The following is a 17,873-nucleotide window of genomic DNA, read 5'->3' as shown; positions in this document are numbered from 1 at the left end:
TTATCCCTTTAAAACTATTCTAATCAGTAGATACTTCTGAATAGTTACTAGGCAAAAGTTAATTCTTATCCACAGTTGGTAGAATATCTAAAAATAAATGAAAATTTAAGTGACTCTACATTTCTAGCCTTTGTCTATGCAAGCTTTCTTTAAAAGCATAACTTTATATCCTGAAAAACACATACAAATCTCTTATTTGTTATAAAGATGCAATGCTAGAGGCAGAAGGGAGTTTGTTTAAAAAAATGTTTACCAATGCCACAAATTTACTTAGTTTCAATTAAGGAAGTAGTTCAAGATCTTTATTTCATGAAATCTGTGCTTTCATGAAATATCTGAAGGGATTAAAACAAAAAAAAAATATGTTACGTTTAGGCAAAGAACTAGAACCTGTACTAATCTGCTTTTTCTCTAAGGATCATTAAATATTTATTACGAAGCCTAAAAGTTTCCCAAGCTTTATTTGTCACCACTTGTTACCATTATTTTTGAGAAAATACAAAGTATAAAAAGTGATTTAAATGATTCACGTTAGGAGCAGGGATGGGGACAGCGACAGGGGAAGAAAAAAAAAGAGTTGTGTATTTCAGAAGTAGCTTCCAGCTACAATAACTACGGAGTATCTGTAGTGCAGAGGTTAACTAATAAACATTTGCCACTTACATATCCAAAATGCATGATTCCTATGGCCTAGAAAACAGAACCACTGTGATAGGAAACAATTCCCAGGCAAATGCAGTCAGAAGCTAATATAGTTGCACACCTAATCGTTAACATCAAAGCAAATATTTAAGTGAAAAAGAGAGTGGAATAATTAACATTAAGCAATTATTTTGAATCTAGATCTTTCTGCATTGTTTAACCCTTTCTTTTTAAAGGTAGCCTAAATTTTAAATTAGGAAGCAAAAAAAAATGGCTAGCAAAAGACTAAATACTTACCATTAGAACCAAAACATATAACTGAACAATTCTGTCAATTTATATCTGAAGAGCAGAGCAAAACAAAAACAACACAGAAGATACAGAAGTATAACAAGAAACTGAATTAATTTTAGGAATACCTACATATTAACAACACTTTAAGCCTCTGTCAAGACCAAAGCGAAGGCAATAACACTGAAAGCAATAAATATACTTTTTGTACAAAGTAGGTATGTTAATAACACTTAAAAATAAACCACACAATTTCAGATGACAAGTAGTTTCTTGAAGACTTTTTCCTTTATTAAGCACTAACACAACCCATTTTTTCCATGAAGCACAGCCTATATTTTTAAGTTTTGCTGCAGCAAGCTTGAATTACACTCTTGTCACTGGGAAGAGACCAGACTGCCAGGAATAAGACAATGCAATTGTCCGCTTAAATTTTATTTGCATGAGGTAAAAATTTTACCTTCTCTAAAGAGGGCAACTGCTGGTCCTTCATGCACTATGAGGTAGGGTCTTCTTGCTCATCTTCCAAATAGGCAGGTTGCTCTGGTCTTTTTTCCTCTTCCTCCTAGCTACCTGAGGTCATGTCAACAAGGGGAGCAGTTTAGAGTACTACTTGCTTCACCAGCTCCCCAGCCAACTGTCAGAGTTGAAGAGAAACTACAAATGCTGATTAGTAGACATCTTGGAAAACTAATGATCTTGTGCAGAATTTTAGTTATCCAAGTAGAAAAAAGAAGTTAGGGCATATCAAGACCTCAGTAAGAAGAAAAATCTGCAAGGCTTCTACTTCTTTACTGGATTTCTTCAGAAGAAAACAGAGGGAAAAGAAATATTAAAGACCTATTTCTAATCTGAGTTTCTCCTCACATGGCTTCTGCTCTGATTCCATGAGCCAGGAGATACTGAGTGAGGATGAAGTTACAGTAAAAAAAAAAAGCATATTTTTACCTTTCTCCATTCTAGACAATTGTTGCTCTTTAATTCATAAAATGGTTTGGGTTGAAAGGGGCCTTTAAAGGTTCAACCTCCCTGTAGTGCATAGGGGCATCTTCAACTAGACCAGGTTGCTCAGGGCCCCATCCAACCTGACCTTGAATGTTTCCAGGGATGGGGCTTCTACCACCTCTCTGGACAACCTGTCCCAGTGTTCCACTATTGTAATTATAAAAAATTTCTTCCTGATATCTAATCTGAATCTACTCTCAGTTTACAACCATTACCCCATGTCCTATCACTACATGCCCTGCTAGAAAGTGTCCCCCCAGCTTTCCTGTAATCCCTTTCAGGTACTGGAAGGCTACTAAAAGGTCTAACTGGAGCCTCCTCTTCTGCAGGCTCAGCAACCCCGACACTCTCAGCCTGTCTTCATAGGAGAGGTGCTCCAGCCCTCTGATCACCTCTGTGGCCCTCCTCAGGACTTGCTCCAATACCTCCATGTCTTTGTGTTGAGGACTCCAGAACTGGACACAGTACTCCAGGTGGGATCTCATAAGAAAAGAGTAGAAGGGGTGCACTCACTGTCCATGTTGCCAGCAAAGACGTTAAGTAGCACCAGTCCGAGTATCAACCCTTGGGGAGCACCACTCATCACAGGTCTCCATTTGGACATCAAACCATTGATCACCATGGTATTACTTCAAATAATTATCTTGGTTGTGTATCAGGAAGCTTGGATGTCAAAAACAACTTCATGTAAGAAACACAGGCAAATTTAGCTCGGAAGGGGCTTCTTCAAAGTCAGATCAGGTTGCTCAGGGAACCTGCCAGTTCAGTTTCGCATTTCCAATGCCGAAATTTCTGTTGTCTGTCATCCCTTTGGATTGCAACTCAGAGAAGAGAGTCTGACTCTCTCTGTCTTGCATCTCCCTTTTGGGGTAGTGGAATACTACTCCAAAGAAGAGGAGTGGAAGAAACGAGATCAGTGCTGCCTTACCCCAAAATATAAGCTGAGTGACCAATGGTTTATTGGAAGAAACCACTAAATAAATTAAGTCCCCAATTCTACAAAATTTGCTTGTAAACAGTAACTGCAAGTCTGCATACAAAGTAATGGCACCAGTATATGGGAATTCCAAGTAACTACAGATGTCAGAAGGCAAATGTATGAACGGTTTGTTGACAAAGCATCATGGGGAATCAGTTAGAGAGAATATGGGCAATTTTGTCCAAAGGAATGCCTACAGAAGCTAATCTAAAGACCTGAGAAGTGTACCAGAAAAAAAACAAGTAGTCTCATATTGAATTCTTAACTTTTTGCCAAGTTAAATATTCTAGATGACATGAATGAAGCACAAAATGAACGAGTTGCCTGGTTTTAAAAGAGGATAATTACATAAGCAGATCAGGTTCCCAGTGAAACAGAAAATAACAAAACAATGGGACAAGTTTAGCATACCAGTTATATAACAAAATAAACTTTTATAAAGGGGTAAAAATCATATGGTATAAAACTGTAGTCCAAGATTAAAATATACTTAGGGCCACATGTCTGGCTTCCAAACAAGGATAGCAATAGTGATTTAACATGCTGAGAAGGGAGTGAAACACAGTATTGAAAGGTAATGATATATGTATCTTTACATGTACACTGAGGTGTCACATATGTTGTCTCAGCATTCACTACTACTTATTGTCAGAATACTGTACTACATGGACTTGGACCACAGGGATTGTTCTTTTCCTCTTTTTAGTTAAGTTACACAAATATTTAATGGGTTCATCCATGTTAAAAATACATAAGAATAATAACCACCTAGGCTATGAGGCACTGTATAAAAATCAGCTCCTTCAACTACAGCACTGGCCAATATACCTGTTTGGGGCTCTCCTCTCCAGTAATCATAGCATTGTAATTTGTTTTGAAGTGTTACAGATTTAAAAAAAAACACCTATTTGTGGCATAGTGGGAGAACACCAAACTTGAAGTAATTATCTCCTGAAGTGGAGTATGTATTGCTTAGCACAACAGGAAAACAGGGAAAACAGGCCAAAACAGCTGAAGAGCTGCTGTACTTAAACTATCAGGAGAGTCATAGAAGAGTTGTACAAAGAGATGCTAACAAGCTGAAGAGCAGCAACCTAGACCACAGTGAACTCTGTGGAAAAAAGTCAGAGTGTATTTCAATTAATCTCTCCAACATGATTCTTGTAGTCAGAGTTTCATCACCATCACACAGATAACACTCCAGTACTTCCAATGACACATACTGTAACACACGACAAAAGGTACTTGTGACTGAACAGCACTGCTGCAGGCTTCAAAAGACCAGATGGGACATGCACACAATCTTTAAGGCTACCCAACACATCTGGTAAATAATTTCAAACACTAGAAATTCTGGTCAAAGCTTTGTTCATCCAGTCTGATTTTAAGCCTCAAGCATAACGACTACAGATGTCCTGGAAGGTAGCAGGAACCTGACTGAACTTTGAGCAAATCTCTTAGCTCACTTGATGTCTTTCTGAGCAATATTTCATGTAAAAAAACCAAACAAATAAAAACAAATCCAAAATGTTAGCTATGGAAAGAAGTAGATATCCAGAAATTATCAAGTCTGAGGTTTCAATGTAATTTTTATTAAAAAAAGAGGGGGCAGAATGAAGGCAAGTTAGAAGAGTCAGAGAAGAAGAAAGTTGATGGGGGAATTACAGGGTGAAACTCTCACTGTTATGTACCCAAGTTATGCTTAACAAGGCATTTCAAAATCCATTGATCATTTCTGTCACAAAGCACATTTACTGATAATAAAGTAACAGCTTACTCAAATGTCTGAACTGTATTCGTAATGAAGTTAAGTCACATACTATTTAGATCCAGTGTTCACACCCACTTGTATTCCCCTGTGGCTTAACACCATCAGACAACACAGGGTGTGCCACAAAGGTGTAGGGTAACATGCCAGACAGCTTTATTTCAGAGCTGCAGTGCTGAACTCAAAACAGCTGTGCAGGGGGCAATACAGAGAAGCAGCACATCTCCTCCAACTGTCTGTCCCTTTGCACAATGCAGACAAAGCCTGTGGAAGTTCAGCCACAGAACTGCCACATGTGAAAACTATTGTGAAAAAGAGAGAGCAGAAATATCAAACATCAGACTTCATGCACAAAGAATGATATCTTCCTCAGCCCTCCCTCCCAGTGACAACTTCTCCACCTTTTAAGTAAATACAGTTGTCAGAAAATCATCAGCTCTCCTTCTGTATACAAGGCAAGTTACAGAAGCCTGAAAACCACCAAGAAGTGGTGGTAATAAATGGCTCAGGTAGAAATGAACCTTGGCAAATACAATCACTTTTTAAAAAGCAGGTCTCTTGTGTTCAAGAACTTCAATTCTACTTAAAAAGTATGATTAGAAATCAAAACTACACAAATAAACCCTTATTTAAAGCAACTGAAGTTGTCAAGAATCCTAGCAAATGTGACTAAATCAGGAGACTTACTCAGATTTCAAATGTTTTTTCCTATGCCATCACCTTCAGATAAATGGCAGAAAACAAGTCAGTAGCAAAACAAAACTAATTTATTTTTTTTTAAAGGGAATTTATCTTTCTACTGAATGTTTCATTCTTGGCTGATGCAGAGAATAAAGATATCATACAAACAGCAACAAAAAGGCCATCAGCTAGCAAAAGAGAATAGTAGGTTTTTTAAATTAAAAAACAACAAAAACAAAACAAACACCCCTGCATAATAATAACAGTAGCAAAACCAGGCAAATAGTTGCATGGGAAGCTCCAGAATCCACCAGGATAGAGAAAGATTAAAACACACTCATACCCTTCTACAATCTTAACTGACCTAGCATTCTCCTTTTGTACAAAGAACTGCATTAGTAGGTATTCAAAGCACTAAAAAGGGAACTCTCATAAAACTAAAGGGAAGAGGGAATCACTTTGGTATTTGGTGTACACTACCCATGACATATCTGATTTTAAAAACCACGTGAAGTCTAACTTTGTGATAAATATTTGCATTCTTCAGTGAACCTTTACATTTTTGCCCTTTGGCACTATCAGGTCAGCAACACTGCATTCAGCAATCCTAAAGGTTGAGAGTGTTTCAGCCTTCAGGTGCCCTACTGTGCCCCAGGGACACAGGAGCAGGGACACATTTCCTTTGGCAATAAAACTGGGACTCCTGCCTACTATGGAAAACTTGTTCTAATTGCAACAGTTCTTACTAAGCTTGAATGTGGTTAAAGTTCCATTTAATAAAAGGACGCAACATATGATACACATAAACATGAAAGTGAATGTTTCACAGGCACTTGGGATTTCCACAGACACCAACAGCTTACCACTTTCTCTGTTGAAAACTGTATGTTAATTATTTTGTTTGGTCCATATTTAAAGCAAAATTACCTTAATCACTTCTGTGGACTTTGATACCCTTTTCACAAAGAAATGACATAAATATACATCAGTAAAATTACACAGCTATCCTAGTCTACTTTTCTTTACAATCAGTTTTACAAATATACAGACTTCACTAAACCTTCAACCTGTTTGTTTAATGAGAAAGTGAAAAACTGCTGAATGAACATGTATCTCTCCAGGATGCCTGCAAGGCATAGGATCAGGGTCCATTTCAGTTCTCCTACAGCAGATATTTTTCTAATATTAACCTTAGAATTTCTTTTTGCCAGTTGCAGGCAGATGAGAATGATGTAAGTTCTTGTACACAGCATTACCTTAAATGTATTACAAAGTGTCAAACAGTTTTACACATCTAATAAATCGAGTCCCTGAAAAAACACTGCATAAGAACATCGGAGGTTCTTCATCATTAATGTACCTTCCCCTTAACTGTTCTCTAGATTTCTGTTTCCCTGGAATAATTTTCCATAGCTATTCTAACACACAGTAAGTTTCATTATCATGTTTCCAATGACAATGAAAACCTTCCTTTTTTGTCAGCAGTACAAACATACAAAAGAACAACGTTAGTCTTATATCAACTTTTTTTTCTTGACAGACCTAACAAGTATGCTTTTTCTGTTCAGCCTGTCTGAAGGCTGCTTTGATAACTAACACTTTCCTTACAAAGCATCACCTTTAGCATTCTGAACATCCCACACAAATAGATAAGGGAATAAATCTTTCCTTATTTTTCAGTGCCAAACAGCAGAGAACGTAGCTGGTTAAATACATTTATTAATAAAACAATGATGGGTTATTACTTACATTGTACTGCATAGGATGCCAGGACAACAGCAGAACTAATGGGGCACGACAACCTGGAGAGAGGGAAAAATATTTTTATTTAGACATAGATGATATAAACATATTGCTAACAGTGTCTTTGCAATTAGTTCAGTATGTGAATTCTCATTTACCTTCAGAAAGTATCTGTTTTTTTCTTACAAAGTTTGACTGTCAAAGGACAGTAGGACTGGATATTAAAAGGTAGTTACCGTGTAACAGCTTAAATGAATGGAAGTAACCAGACCTAAAAGGAGATGCTCATAACTCTTGCTGAATGCTTATTTAGGAAAGCAAAAGGAGAAGTGATTTTTATGGGGCTCAGACATTATTTTAAAAGCTGCAGTCTGGTATATTTAAAGTTAGACACAAACACTAAAATTAACCAAATGCCAAGCACAGTATCAGCTCTGAGCTCATGACCAAAACTGACACCACAGAAGAAAAAAGTCAAGACCTAGGGACAATTTACATATGCTACAAATACTCTGATCACCTTTTTCCCTTTATCTTTTTTTTTTTAAATGTACAAAAGCACATGAATCACAAGCAAAGGAATGACTGGTTACACACCCACCATTTAGGGAACATAACCCTGAAATAATGAAAAACAGTAACATGAGTTGCTCCTTGCTATCCCTTCTGCTCACCACACCAAGCAGTGGTTCCCCACGCTTGGAATACCATGCCTAGCACACCAATCCTTGTATAAGGATCTCTCTAGTTGACACTATATGTGCAGACACACATCTCCCACAGTTCATTCACAACAGACTTCTAAATTGTTCTTAATAAGTGAGCTGGGTGAAAATTTGTAACGTTTCCTAGCGATTTTATTTGATTTTAAAGTTTTTTAAAGTTTTTATTTTTAAAGTTATTTTTAAATTTGATTTAGATATTTCACTAGGGACATTTTTATAGCAATAATAGCCTCAGAATAAAAAGGCTATTTTTGTTTCTATTTTATTTTTAAAAGAATCATAGAAAAACCAAAGATTTTTTTTATTACCTTCCTTCCACAATATCAGTCTTCAACTGCAGAAAGAATAAGTGCCTAGAAAAGATTTTTTAAAAAAAACAAACATACATTTAGTTTCACATTTAGAAGTTATGGTTTAAACGCTTACACATAGTAATTTTATTTTCTTAGATTTCCTGGCAAACTATATAAACACATGAATAAAGCTTAGCGGCATTTTCAAATACGCAATCATACACCCACTCATTTTGGAGTTTTGGAGATCTTTGGCAGTCTGTACTACAACTCCAGGACCACAGTATTAATGCCACAGTGAACACTACAAAAACCAAACCATTACAAACCTGGGCTCTCTTTCTCCCAGGAATATTTATATAAACACTATATAAACATAAACAAAAATGAAAAAATGAAAAAAAAAAAAGTAAAAAAGCCAATCCTGTGATATTCTATCTTGGAACTACTCAATGGAAGATGAGAAACTTCTAAAGCATATGCTGACAAAAAGCTCTTAATTCTCCAAGAGCAGTTCAGTCTCATTTTTGTTAGTATGTTTGACAGTATTACTTGATAGTGATACAGGAGAGTTGGGATGTAAAGAACCATAAAGAGCATATCTTTGAATAATTTCCATTTAAAACTGCAGAACAGCTTACAGCTGCTTGACTAGCAAATATCAATACTGGTCAACAAGTAAGTTTTCTAAAAGAAATACAATTTAATATGCTGTACTACTTATATTCTCACATCACTGAAATTAACATGAAAATGCTACTAAAACATTACCAAAATGCTGGATTAATGGGTTCCTGTGAGTACTACATTCCAAATCACAGGCACTGAACAGAACAAGGATTCAGTGAAAGTTTTGTGGCAACTGAAAATTTCTTACAATTCATGTATGCCACCACCCCAAAAAACTCAGAGATAGGTTAAAAATTAAAACTTCATATAGATCTTTGTGTTACAAGTAATGGGCAAACTAGAAAAAAAAAACAACAAAAAAACTGTTATCTGTTTTTCCTGAAACAAAATAATCCCCACCCTTCCACACCCTTGGCATTAAATTTACTACAAATGTTCAAAACTGACTCAGTGTTGATACAATACTTTCAATACAGACTCAGGGCACACAAACAGCTTAATCTTTGAACTTCCTTATTTTTTTAATCATTGCATCTGACTAACTAAAGGATCAGAAAAGGGGAAAATATGCAATAGGCAAGCACTTTAAGCGATGAAGGTTTCAATAAATAAATAAATAAATAAATAAATAAATAAAAGGAATCAAAGGTGCAAATAAACCAACTGCCATTGTTGTCCTAGCTTATACTTATTTTGGAGCTGTGCAAAGCTGAAACCATTCATTACAAGCATTGCATTATGCTGTTAATTCCAAACAGATTTAACAGAGTTATATGAAGTTATCTACCTAATAAATCACTGTTTGTTAAGCTGTGGAGACGGAAAAGGAGGGCTCTACACATTCTTAGGTTCATGGAAGCAAACATCAGACAGAAGTTACCTGGTTTGTTCTTGCTGAAGTGTGTTAGGATCAGGTATAAAAAACCTTACACGAAAACGAAGGGTGCAGGGAAAACCTCCTACAATATTTTAGAAGAGCAAATATAATTTTTGTTTAAAAAAGAAAGATCCCAAGGCTTTTAATTCTGTATTTATAAAAAAGTTATATGAATGACCACATAGAAATCTCACCCATTTTTCTCATAGAACTACAGGAAACAAAGAGAAGTATCTCCTCATCTGCCAACACCAACGATGAAAACAAAATACTCTCAAATATTTTTATGCTTTCATTTAAAGTAGTTTGTATATGCTACTTTACATAAAAGGCATTATTTAGTTATATTCGTCTCACAGCTCTTAAGCCAAGAAAAAAGCAGCAAATATATCTGAAGCATCTACATGAAAGTGGCTCCATTTGCTCTGTCAAAACCCCAGTACTTTAGATTCCCTATCAGGAGGAATTTACTGGCACCATGATATGCCTACTGCCTTCACAGCCATGACATACAGTACTGATAAGAAGGCAGTTTTAGGTGTTACTGCAGCATCAAATTAGTGACCTACCAGATCTTATTAGCACTCTGGTAGCAGTAAGAGATGTAGAAAGCTACGTGAAGAGACTGCCAGAGGTACAACCTGCTCTTAAAGAAAATCTACACCACCTGGACACACTAATTTAAGAACTTTATTGATTCTTATTCTAGTCTATCGTAAGAATATCACGACTACAAAGTAACAACCAAGATACCAAAAACAAGTCTTACCTTTTAACTGTTTTCTAATAGGTTTGTTTGGTTCAAGCCATCGCTGTGAAATGAAAAACTATTAGATAGATTAGAAATATTTACAAATAAATACTATTTATGCATATATGTGTGCATGTATATGTGTATATGTGTGAAGTAAGACCACATCTGGAGCACTGTGTCCAGTTCTGGGCTCCTCAGTTCAAGAGGGACAGGGATATGCTGGAAAGAGTCCAATGGAGGGCTACAAGGATGATTAAGGGACTAGAATTTCTGTCATACAAGGAAAGGCTGAGTGACTTGGGGCTGTTTAGTCTTGAGAAGAGAAGACTGAGAGGGGACCTCATTAATGTCTATAAATATCTGAAGGGTGGATGTCAAGAATGGGCCAATCTCTTTTCAGTGGTGCCCTGTAATAGGACTAGGTGAAATGGCACCAAGCTAAAACACAGGAAGTTCCACCTCAACGTCAGAAAAAACTTCTTTACTGTGACGGTGACAGAGCATTGGAACAGGCTGCCCAGAGAGGCTGTGGAGTCTCTGTCTCTGGAGACTTTCAAGACCCGTCTGGATGCATTCTTGTGTCATCTGCCTTAGCTGTTCCTGCTGCAGCAGGTGGTTTGGATTCGATGATCTTCAGAGGTCCCTTCCAACCCTCCTATGATTCTATGAAACATGTATGTATCTAAGCGTATATATGTATACACACATATACATGCACACACATTTAGTATTTACTATACTTACAGGTGAATCTACTGAAGTTTCATTTTGCTGTAAACCAAAATATTCCTTCTCTGTCACACCCAGCTGGTTATAGGTCATATCCAACAAAATCTGTCCAGTGTCTTGTTTCTGAAAATGAGAAAACTTTTGAAGTGAAACACTTGAATATATTCAGATACATTGAATTGAAATAAATTTGCTTTTAAAAAACATGTAACTCATAAATAAAAACAGCTGCAAATTAATTGGTTCAATCTTTCTTGGCAATGCAATAACTCTATTCTTAAAATAAATTAAAAAATATCTAATTTAATCAAAGCGAATCTCTTTGTATAACATTAGTCATCTGAATTCTCATCGTATAAACTGACATGAACTCAAGTCCTTGAGATCGGCCCAGCGTTTTCCTTCTAAGCAGACAAGACCTCCCTTGGCCTCAGCCTTTAGAAGCAATGCCGCTCTCCAGAGCTGCAGTCTGCAAGGATGGCTACCAGCCACCTGGGGCTGCTCTAGTCCCTGCTGTCACCACCGAAACCACGAGCTCTGTTTCTGTGCCGGCTGTCAGAAGGTAAGGTCAGTATATACGAGGATGGGGGGAAGAAAAAGGAGGAGGATGCTGAGCTACCGCCATAGCATCCTGTGCTTCAGCCTGAACTCCCACCTGCCCCTCAGCCTCCACACGCTCAGCTGCCTTTCAGCCACAACGCTTTCTGCTGGACATCCCTTGGGACCAGCATCAGAGAAAAAATGGTGCAAAAGGGAATTACACAGGCAGCAGAGACCCAGAAGCAGAAGTATAGTATATTTTTCCCCAAACCAAACAATTATCTCCATGCCACAGCATTGTGGAGAGCAGACAAAACAACTTCTGCCAAAAAAAACTGTGAACCAATTCTATTAAAAAACTCAACCACAAAAAGAAACGAACAAAAACCAACTCTCCACAAGATTGCAATCTTAAATAAGCTAATATATAATAATAGCTTGCAAAGCTGTATAGCATTTTAGGTCCAGATTTTTATATACAAAATTGTTGGACAGAACAAAAATCAGGCCTCTTTTCTTGGTATCTTATCTATTTAAAAAAGCTATTAAAAACTCATTTTCATATGTTCTTCCACGTCTCACTCTTAAAAGCAGAAATAACCTGCACACGTGCAAAATGTATTTTTTTAAATAAATTACTCGTCAAATTATTTAGACTGCAAAAGACAAGCACTTTGTTCTGAAACAAAATCATTAAAAATTTAGTTCTGATTTCTTAAACAGCTTTCTTAATTTCTTTAACAAACTCTTGAAATAAGGGATTATGTATAAGCATGACAGTGACTGCATTTTTGTGGATGGCCCCAGTCTTACTCAGTGCATAGGAGTGCTCACTTGACAAGCCAAGAACAATATTGTATTCAATTCTCTTCGTCTAGACCATGTTTATTATACAACACTCAAGTCCTGTTCAGAAGACAGTGGGGTTTTTTTGGTTGGTTTTTATTGTTTTTTTTAAACAGAGTACCACACCGTTGTAACCAAGTGCTTTAACTAGTAATATATGCCAGTCTTCCTACTTTCTATTTAAAAGATGAAAAAAGAAAAGCAAAGATTCACACAAAAGGTGCCCAACTTGACTACTTTATTTTAGAGTGCGGAATATTATCCAACACTTCCTACTGCTAGAGCAGAACCTCTAGTAGCTCAGCTGTGCTTCTACATCAGTCTCCAGATGCCAAGGTTAAGGTAACAGCCAACTATTGGCCTCCTGTGAAAAGCTGTGCCTATTTTCAGGAATGAAGTCACATAAGAAGGACATGGAGCTCCTGGAAAGTCCAGAGGAGGGCCACAAAGATGATCAGAGGGTTGGAGCACCTCTGCTATGAGAACAGGCTGAGAGAATTGGGGCTGTTCAGCCTGGAGATGAGAAAGTTCCAGGGAGAACTCAGAGCAGCCTTCCAGTATCCGAAGGGGTTACAGGAAAGCTGGGGAGGGGCTTTTTACAAGGGCTTGTAGCAAGCGGATAAAGGGTAACAGATTAAACAGATTAAAATAGGAAGAAGGAAGATTTAAACATTAGGAAGACATTCTTTAGTGTGAAGGTGGTGAGACACTGGAACAGGGTGTCCTGAGAAGTTGCAGATGCCCCATCCCTGGAAGAGTTCAAGAGCAGGTTGGATGGATCTAGTGGGAGGTGTCCCAGCCCATGGCAAGGGGGTTAGATCTAGATGATCTTTAAGGTCCCTTTCAACCCAAACCATTCTATGATTCTATGATATCAAGAAAATTATGTGAGTACACTCGATTGTCTTATTTACGAGACTACCCTTTCCCCTACAACAGTCTCCCATCTTGTTTAACTTTCACAACTAACAGCTGGGGTCTTGCAATAAATTCAAGCCCACTCAGGCCTGTAAGTCTTTGTGCCCATCAAAAGCAACAGCTCTGTCTGCTCCTTCCTCCACAGCTGCACATACTGACTCTCCTCCTTTCAAACAGGCTGCTGTTCCTCTTGATGTTCAAAATATGGCACAGATGAAAACAATTTATTTTTTTTTCTGAAATAGCATAGAGCTGGATTCAGCTTAGAAAATGAAATCTGAGCAACATGTAAAGACCACAGGACCAAGCATTCCTTGTCACACACAGCCATGGTGCTCTGCACCTGTCAGTCTTCAAAGCAGAGCACACCGCATTGACAGTGCTGGACAGAACTGCCTAAGATTTGCTACCACGGATCTATATATGCAAGAGGGGCCTTTGAAAATAGAAAATGTCACCTTAAACCTCTGAAATAATGGGCATTTCTTCACATGAACACATTTATCTTCCGCACTGCCTTAATACACATACCTGCTTCCAAGGGTTGCATTTTTATAAGCAGAATGTTAAAACACTTTCAAGTGACATCACATGACACTTGCACAACTCAGAAGCATAATTGCACATCTATGGCACGTACTTCCAACATGAGCTAAATGAGTAACTGATGTTATATTGTGACTAAAAGCAGTAATTAACAAGGGATGAGACATACACTTCATTGAAAAGAAGTGTTGAGGCACAACAGGTTTCATTACAAATTTGTCAGGAGAAGACCACAGAAGGCAAATTCTTCTGCTAATTTTCTCTCTGAATTTCAAGACTTGTGATTCCCCTCAGTCTCCTTTCTTTGCAATCACATTCCCTTCTCATTTTTCATACTTCTGGTTCTTCGTACCAATTAAGATGGCTTCACATTCTGTCTCCCCACCCGCTCAGAACTGCATCCCTCCTACTCCCCTGGCACACACAATTAGCTAAGCCTCCTCACTGTTTCCCTGTAAAAATAAGCAGGCTCCCTGGTAAAATATTTTTGCACAGCAGGAGCAGTTCTCTTTGCAATGTTCTCATGAGTCTCCCAACCCTAAACCCAGATGCTCAACCAGTACTAGTCTCCTCCACCTAACTACCTCCTATTTTCTTCTCCTCCTCTTCATATTTCCCATCACAAACAATTTCCAACACTACTTTTCTATGGCTCCAGTTCTTCCTTTCTGGTATTAAAAACATGACATTTCTTCCACAATGCCAAGATCAAGCATCCACTTCAGTAATCTAAGCTAAGTAGAAAATGTAATTTTAAACTGTCAGTCTTCTTCAGTTGTTAAAATTCCAGAATTTGAAGGTATTTGTTGTGTTTCCTTAAGAAAATCTGCATTTACTTATCTTTGTGTTAATACTTGAATTATTTTTCAGCCTATACACCTAAAAATAAAGTTACGACCCAGCTCGCAATGCACAATCTTATATCTATTTCGCACATAAATGATTTTGAGATGTAGGTGTAAAGTGAGGCAGGCTAAGCATGTCACATCACTGCTTTTTAATTTTCACATTTGTTCCAATACAGTCCATAGCCAGTGTGCTCCAGTACTACAGCCTGTCAGGTGCTTTATAACACAACGTATTTTCACTCTTAACCACAGGAATAGAGCAAAACAACATGAACACCATCCACTACACTGGGCATTAGAACCAAGTTCTCCTTAACCCTCTTAACCATTACAGCAAGTTGTTAAGACATTTTTAATAAAGTTCTTGCCTTTTTACAATAAGATTAAAAAACATTATGCCCTTTCCACACTAGCCTATTATGTTAACTTGACACAAGCTCTTAAGATAATCTTAAGAATTTTAACTTTTCTACTAAAAAGAACCATTTCCCTGAGCTTTGCTTGTTTTCAACCTAAAAATAAATTTCCATTTATTTCTTCTGCCTGATATTTACCAATCCTTACTCTGAACTGGTAAAAGGTTTGCATCAACCACCCCATAACCACACCATTCATTTCCATTAAACCTGCCTCCAGATAAATTTCACCATATGTTGGATAGGCCAAAAATTCATATTTAAAGCAGTCATAACAAGCACCTATTACATTATGCCTGTGCCATAACCACTTCCTGGTATGTTTAGGGAATTTACATTAGTCAAGTTTAATTTCTATTAAGTGATACAATTTCGAAGGGAAAAAAGCCCTTCATTATTTTTAATGTTACATACTGCCTAGAAACTGGGGGGGAAAAGACCCAGTGTCTTCAGAACTGCATAAAGAGAAGTGAAGATTAGTTAGTTTTCTCGAGTGGAGGGTTAAATATTCAAGTAATCCTTCTCAGTTCATTAACTTCTACATGGTAGAGTGGTTAAACTGACACTTTAGGAGGACAGTGCAACATATAGCATCTCCGTGACCCTCCGCTCTGCAAGATCTTTGCCCCCACTTTAGGGCAATAATAACCTCACAGTTAAGTACCACCTAAGCTTTTGCAAACTCATTCTCACTTCAGACATGATACCCATGTGCTGTTTGAGGTCATTCTTTCCCAATTTAGCCTGTAACAGTCATCTACCACTGAACAGCCTGTATCTTTTGGTCCCAATATGTCTATAATCTTGAACAAAGTGTTACACTTCCTTTTAATTTTCACACTAATTTAACTCACAGCCAATTTATTTGCTCTTCTGCTAACTGTCCTTTTCTCTTCCTGGAATTTATTTACTCACCTGATGCTCTTACTCAGTGCGTGCAAGATTTTTTTAGCTAGAACAAACAGAACATCCTCTTCTTTCCTTAGATCCAGACTCTTGCAGAGCATCCTAGTTGTACCTTCTATGCCTGCCTGACTGGAACTTCCCTCTTTTGTTTGCAAGTAGCCAGGACTGACATGTGACATTCCCTGGAGGATGGCCTTAATACCAAGACTAACATTGTGAATACTTCCTTGACACTGGCTGAAGACTCCTGCCTGGTGTATAATAGCACTCACCTTTTCCAGAACGGTAACACGTGAGCAGCTCAGCCTGCAAACTACCAGTGTTCTCCTCCTCTATTGTTTGCAACTGAAAATTGAGCTTAAGAAAACATTACCTCATCTTATGAAAGCTATTAGTTTACACTACTGATTTCCCTCACTGCAATTATTCTTGTTCAAGATAAGTTATCTGCTACATCATATTCCTGTATCTTTTTTATTGCTAATAATGCCTCAAACCTTACTTTTTTGCTCTACTAGAAAAGATTCAATAGCTACATGTTCCTGAAATTTGACAGTCACGAACTCCATTAATGCCCCTGCACTATTTACTAACATCTGTTTCAGCAAGATCTACTGTCACCTCAAGTCAACTCTATGCACATCCCTTAAATCTAGATTCCATACACTCCAGAACAGCAGTTTTTTTATACAAAATCATACAAAATATTTATTCAAGCCCATGGAGTTATGACCCACTGCATTTCTGCTCCCTGAAAAATTATTTAAAACAAACATATACATGAAGTTAGTCATTCAAGTTCTAACTCTAGAAAAATCTCTCCTCCGCTAATTCTTTCCTTCACCATTTATTATAAAGCCAGGCCCCTCAAAGGGCTAAGACTAAGAAGCCTGCTGTAGATCAGATCACTTTCTCACTGTTCTTAAAGGCATCATCAGATTTCATACTGTTCTGTTTTGCAGCCATGGAGTACACTGATCTGCCTCAGCATAAAACTATATATTTGTTGCCAGCCTGAAACTTCATACTGTAGTTCTTTGAATGTGCAGGGACACAAATTACCACTAAACTGTCTTGTATTATCAAATAATATACAATAGGAAAACTTAGTGACAAAGATACAAGAATTCTGCACCTCTGCATTTTACTACGAGGGGTTTAAAATAATGAAACTCACATCTACAATCAAAAAGAACCTTTAAGACTTGCTTCTCTGCCTATTAATTTAAACATACTAATAATAATTTTTTGTGTTAATTTTAACAATCTTGTTTCTTCTCAAATACTGGAAGAAGGAGCTTAACTGAGATAGTGGGGAAGAAAAAACATTCCTTATGGTTTGAATTTCAAGTCATGTAACTTTTCTTGTTGTTACTGTCTAATAATTTTATTTCTAGAAGAAAACAGTATTACTAAAAGCTAACTAATTTAAAAGCAAAAAATCACAGATATTAAAAACATAAAAATCAATGAAATGCAGAAGTGATCTGACACTGTACATTTTATCCCTCCACAAAAGTAAATTTAATTTATTGGGCATCAAGAGGCACACTTCCCAAGTGGTCTTTCCTAGCAAATGGGCCAAAGTGCAGCAATAATGGAAATTCCTGCATGTTTATACCAAAAGTTACAAATAAATTTGTATTATTGTTCAATACACACCTATTAAACACATCCAAACATGGTATGTGAGCACATTCTGTATATATTAGAATGACAACTAGCATTTTCCCTAC

The 17,873-nt window shown here is 37.2% G+C and overlaps 1 protein-coding gene across 2 annotated transcripts in view; it reads right to left on the bottom strand.

Moving 5' to 3' along the window:
- The window catches only part of PTPN3 (protein tyrosine phosphatase, non-receptor type 3), an 84,073-nt gene that overhangs the window by 62,802 nt on the left and 3,398 nt on the right, over positions 1-17,873 (bottom strand). For both annotated transcript variants that reach the window (XM_009996501.1, XM_009996502.1), the window contains exons 2-6: positions 11,133-11,240; positions 10,404-10,446; positions 9,638-9,716; positions 8,143-8,187; positions 7,116-7,168 (exon numbers count right to left, since the gene is read on the bottom strand). In XM_009996501.1, the coding sequence (XP_009994803.1) occupies positions 7,116-7,168; positions 8,143-8,187; positions 9,638-9,716; positions 10,404-10,446; positions 11,133-11,240 (328 nt within the window). The remainder of the gene's footprint in view (positions 1-7,115; positions 7,169-8,142; positions 8,188-9,637; positions 9,717-10,403; positions 10,447-11,132; positions 11,241-17,873) is intronic.

This window comes from Chaetura pelagica, unplaced genomic scaffold, assembly GCF_000747805.2.
Source record: "Chaetura pelagica isolate M959 unplaced genomic scaffold, ChaPel_1.0 scaffold82, whole genome shotgun sequence".
In the NCBI taxonomy this organism is placed as follows: domain Eukaryota; kingdom Metazoa; phylum Chordata; class Aves; order Apodiformes; family Apodidae; genus Chaetura; species Chaetura pelagica.
The sequence above is the reverse complement of the archived record's forward strand: the minus strand, read 5'-3'. Positions and strand labels throughout refer to the sequence as shown.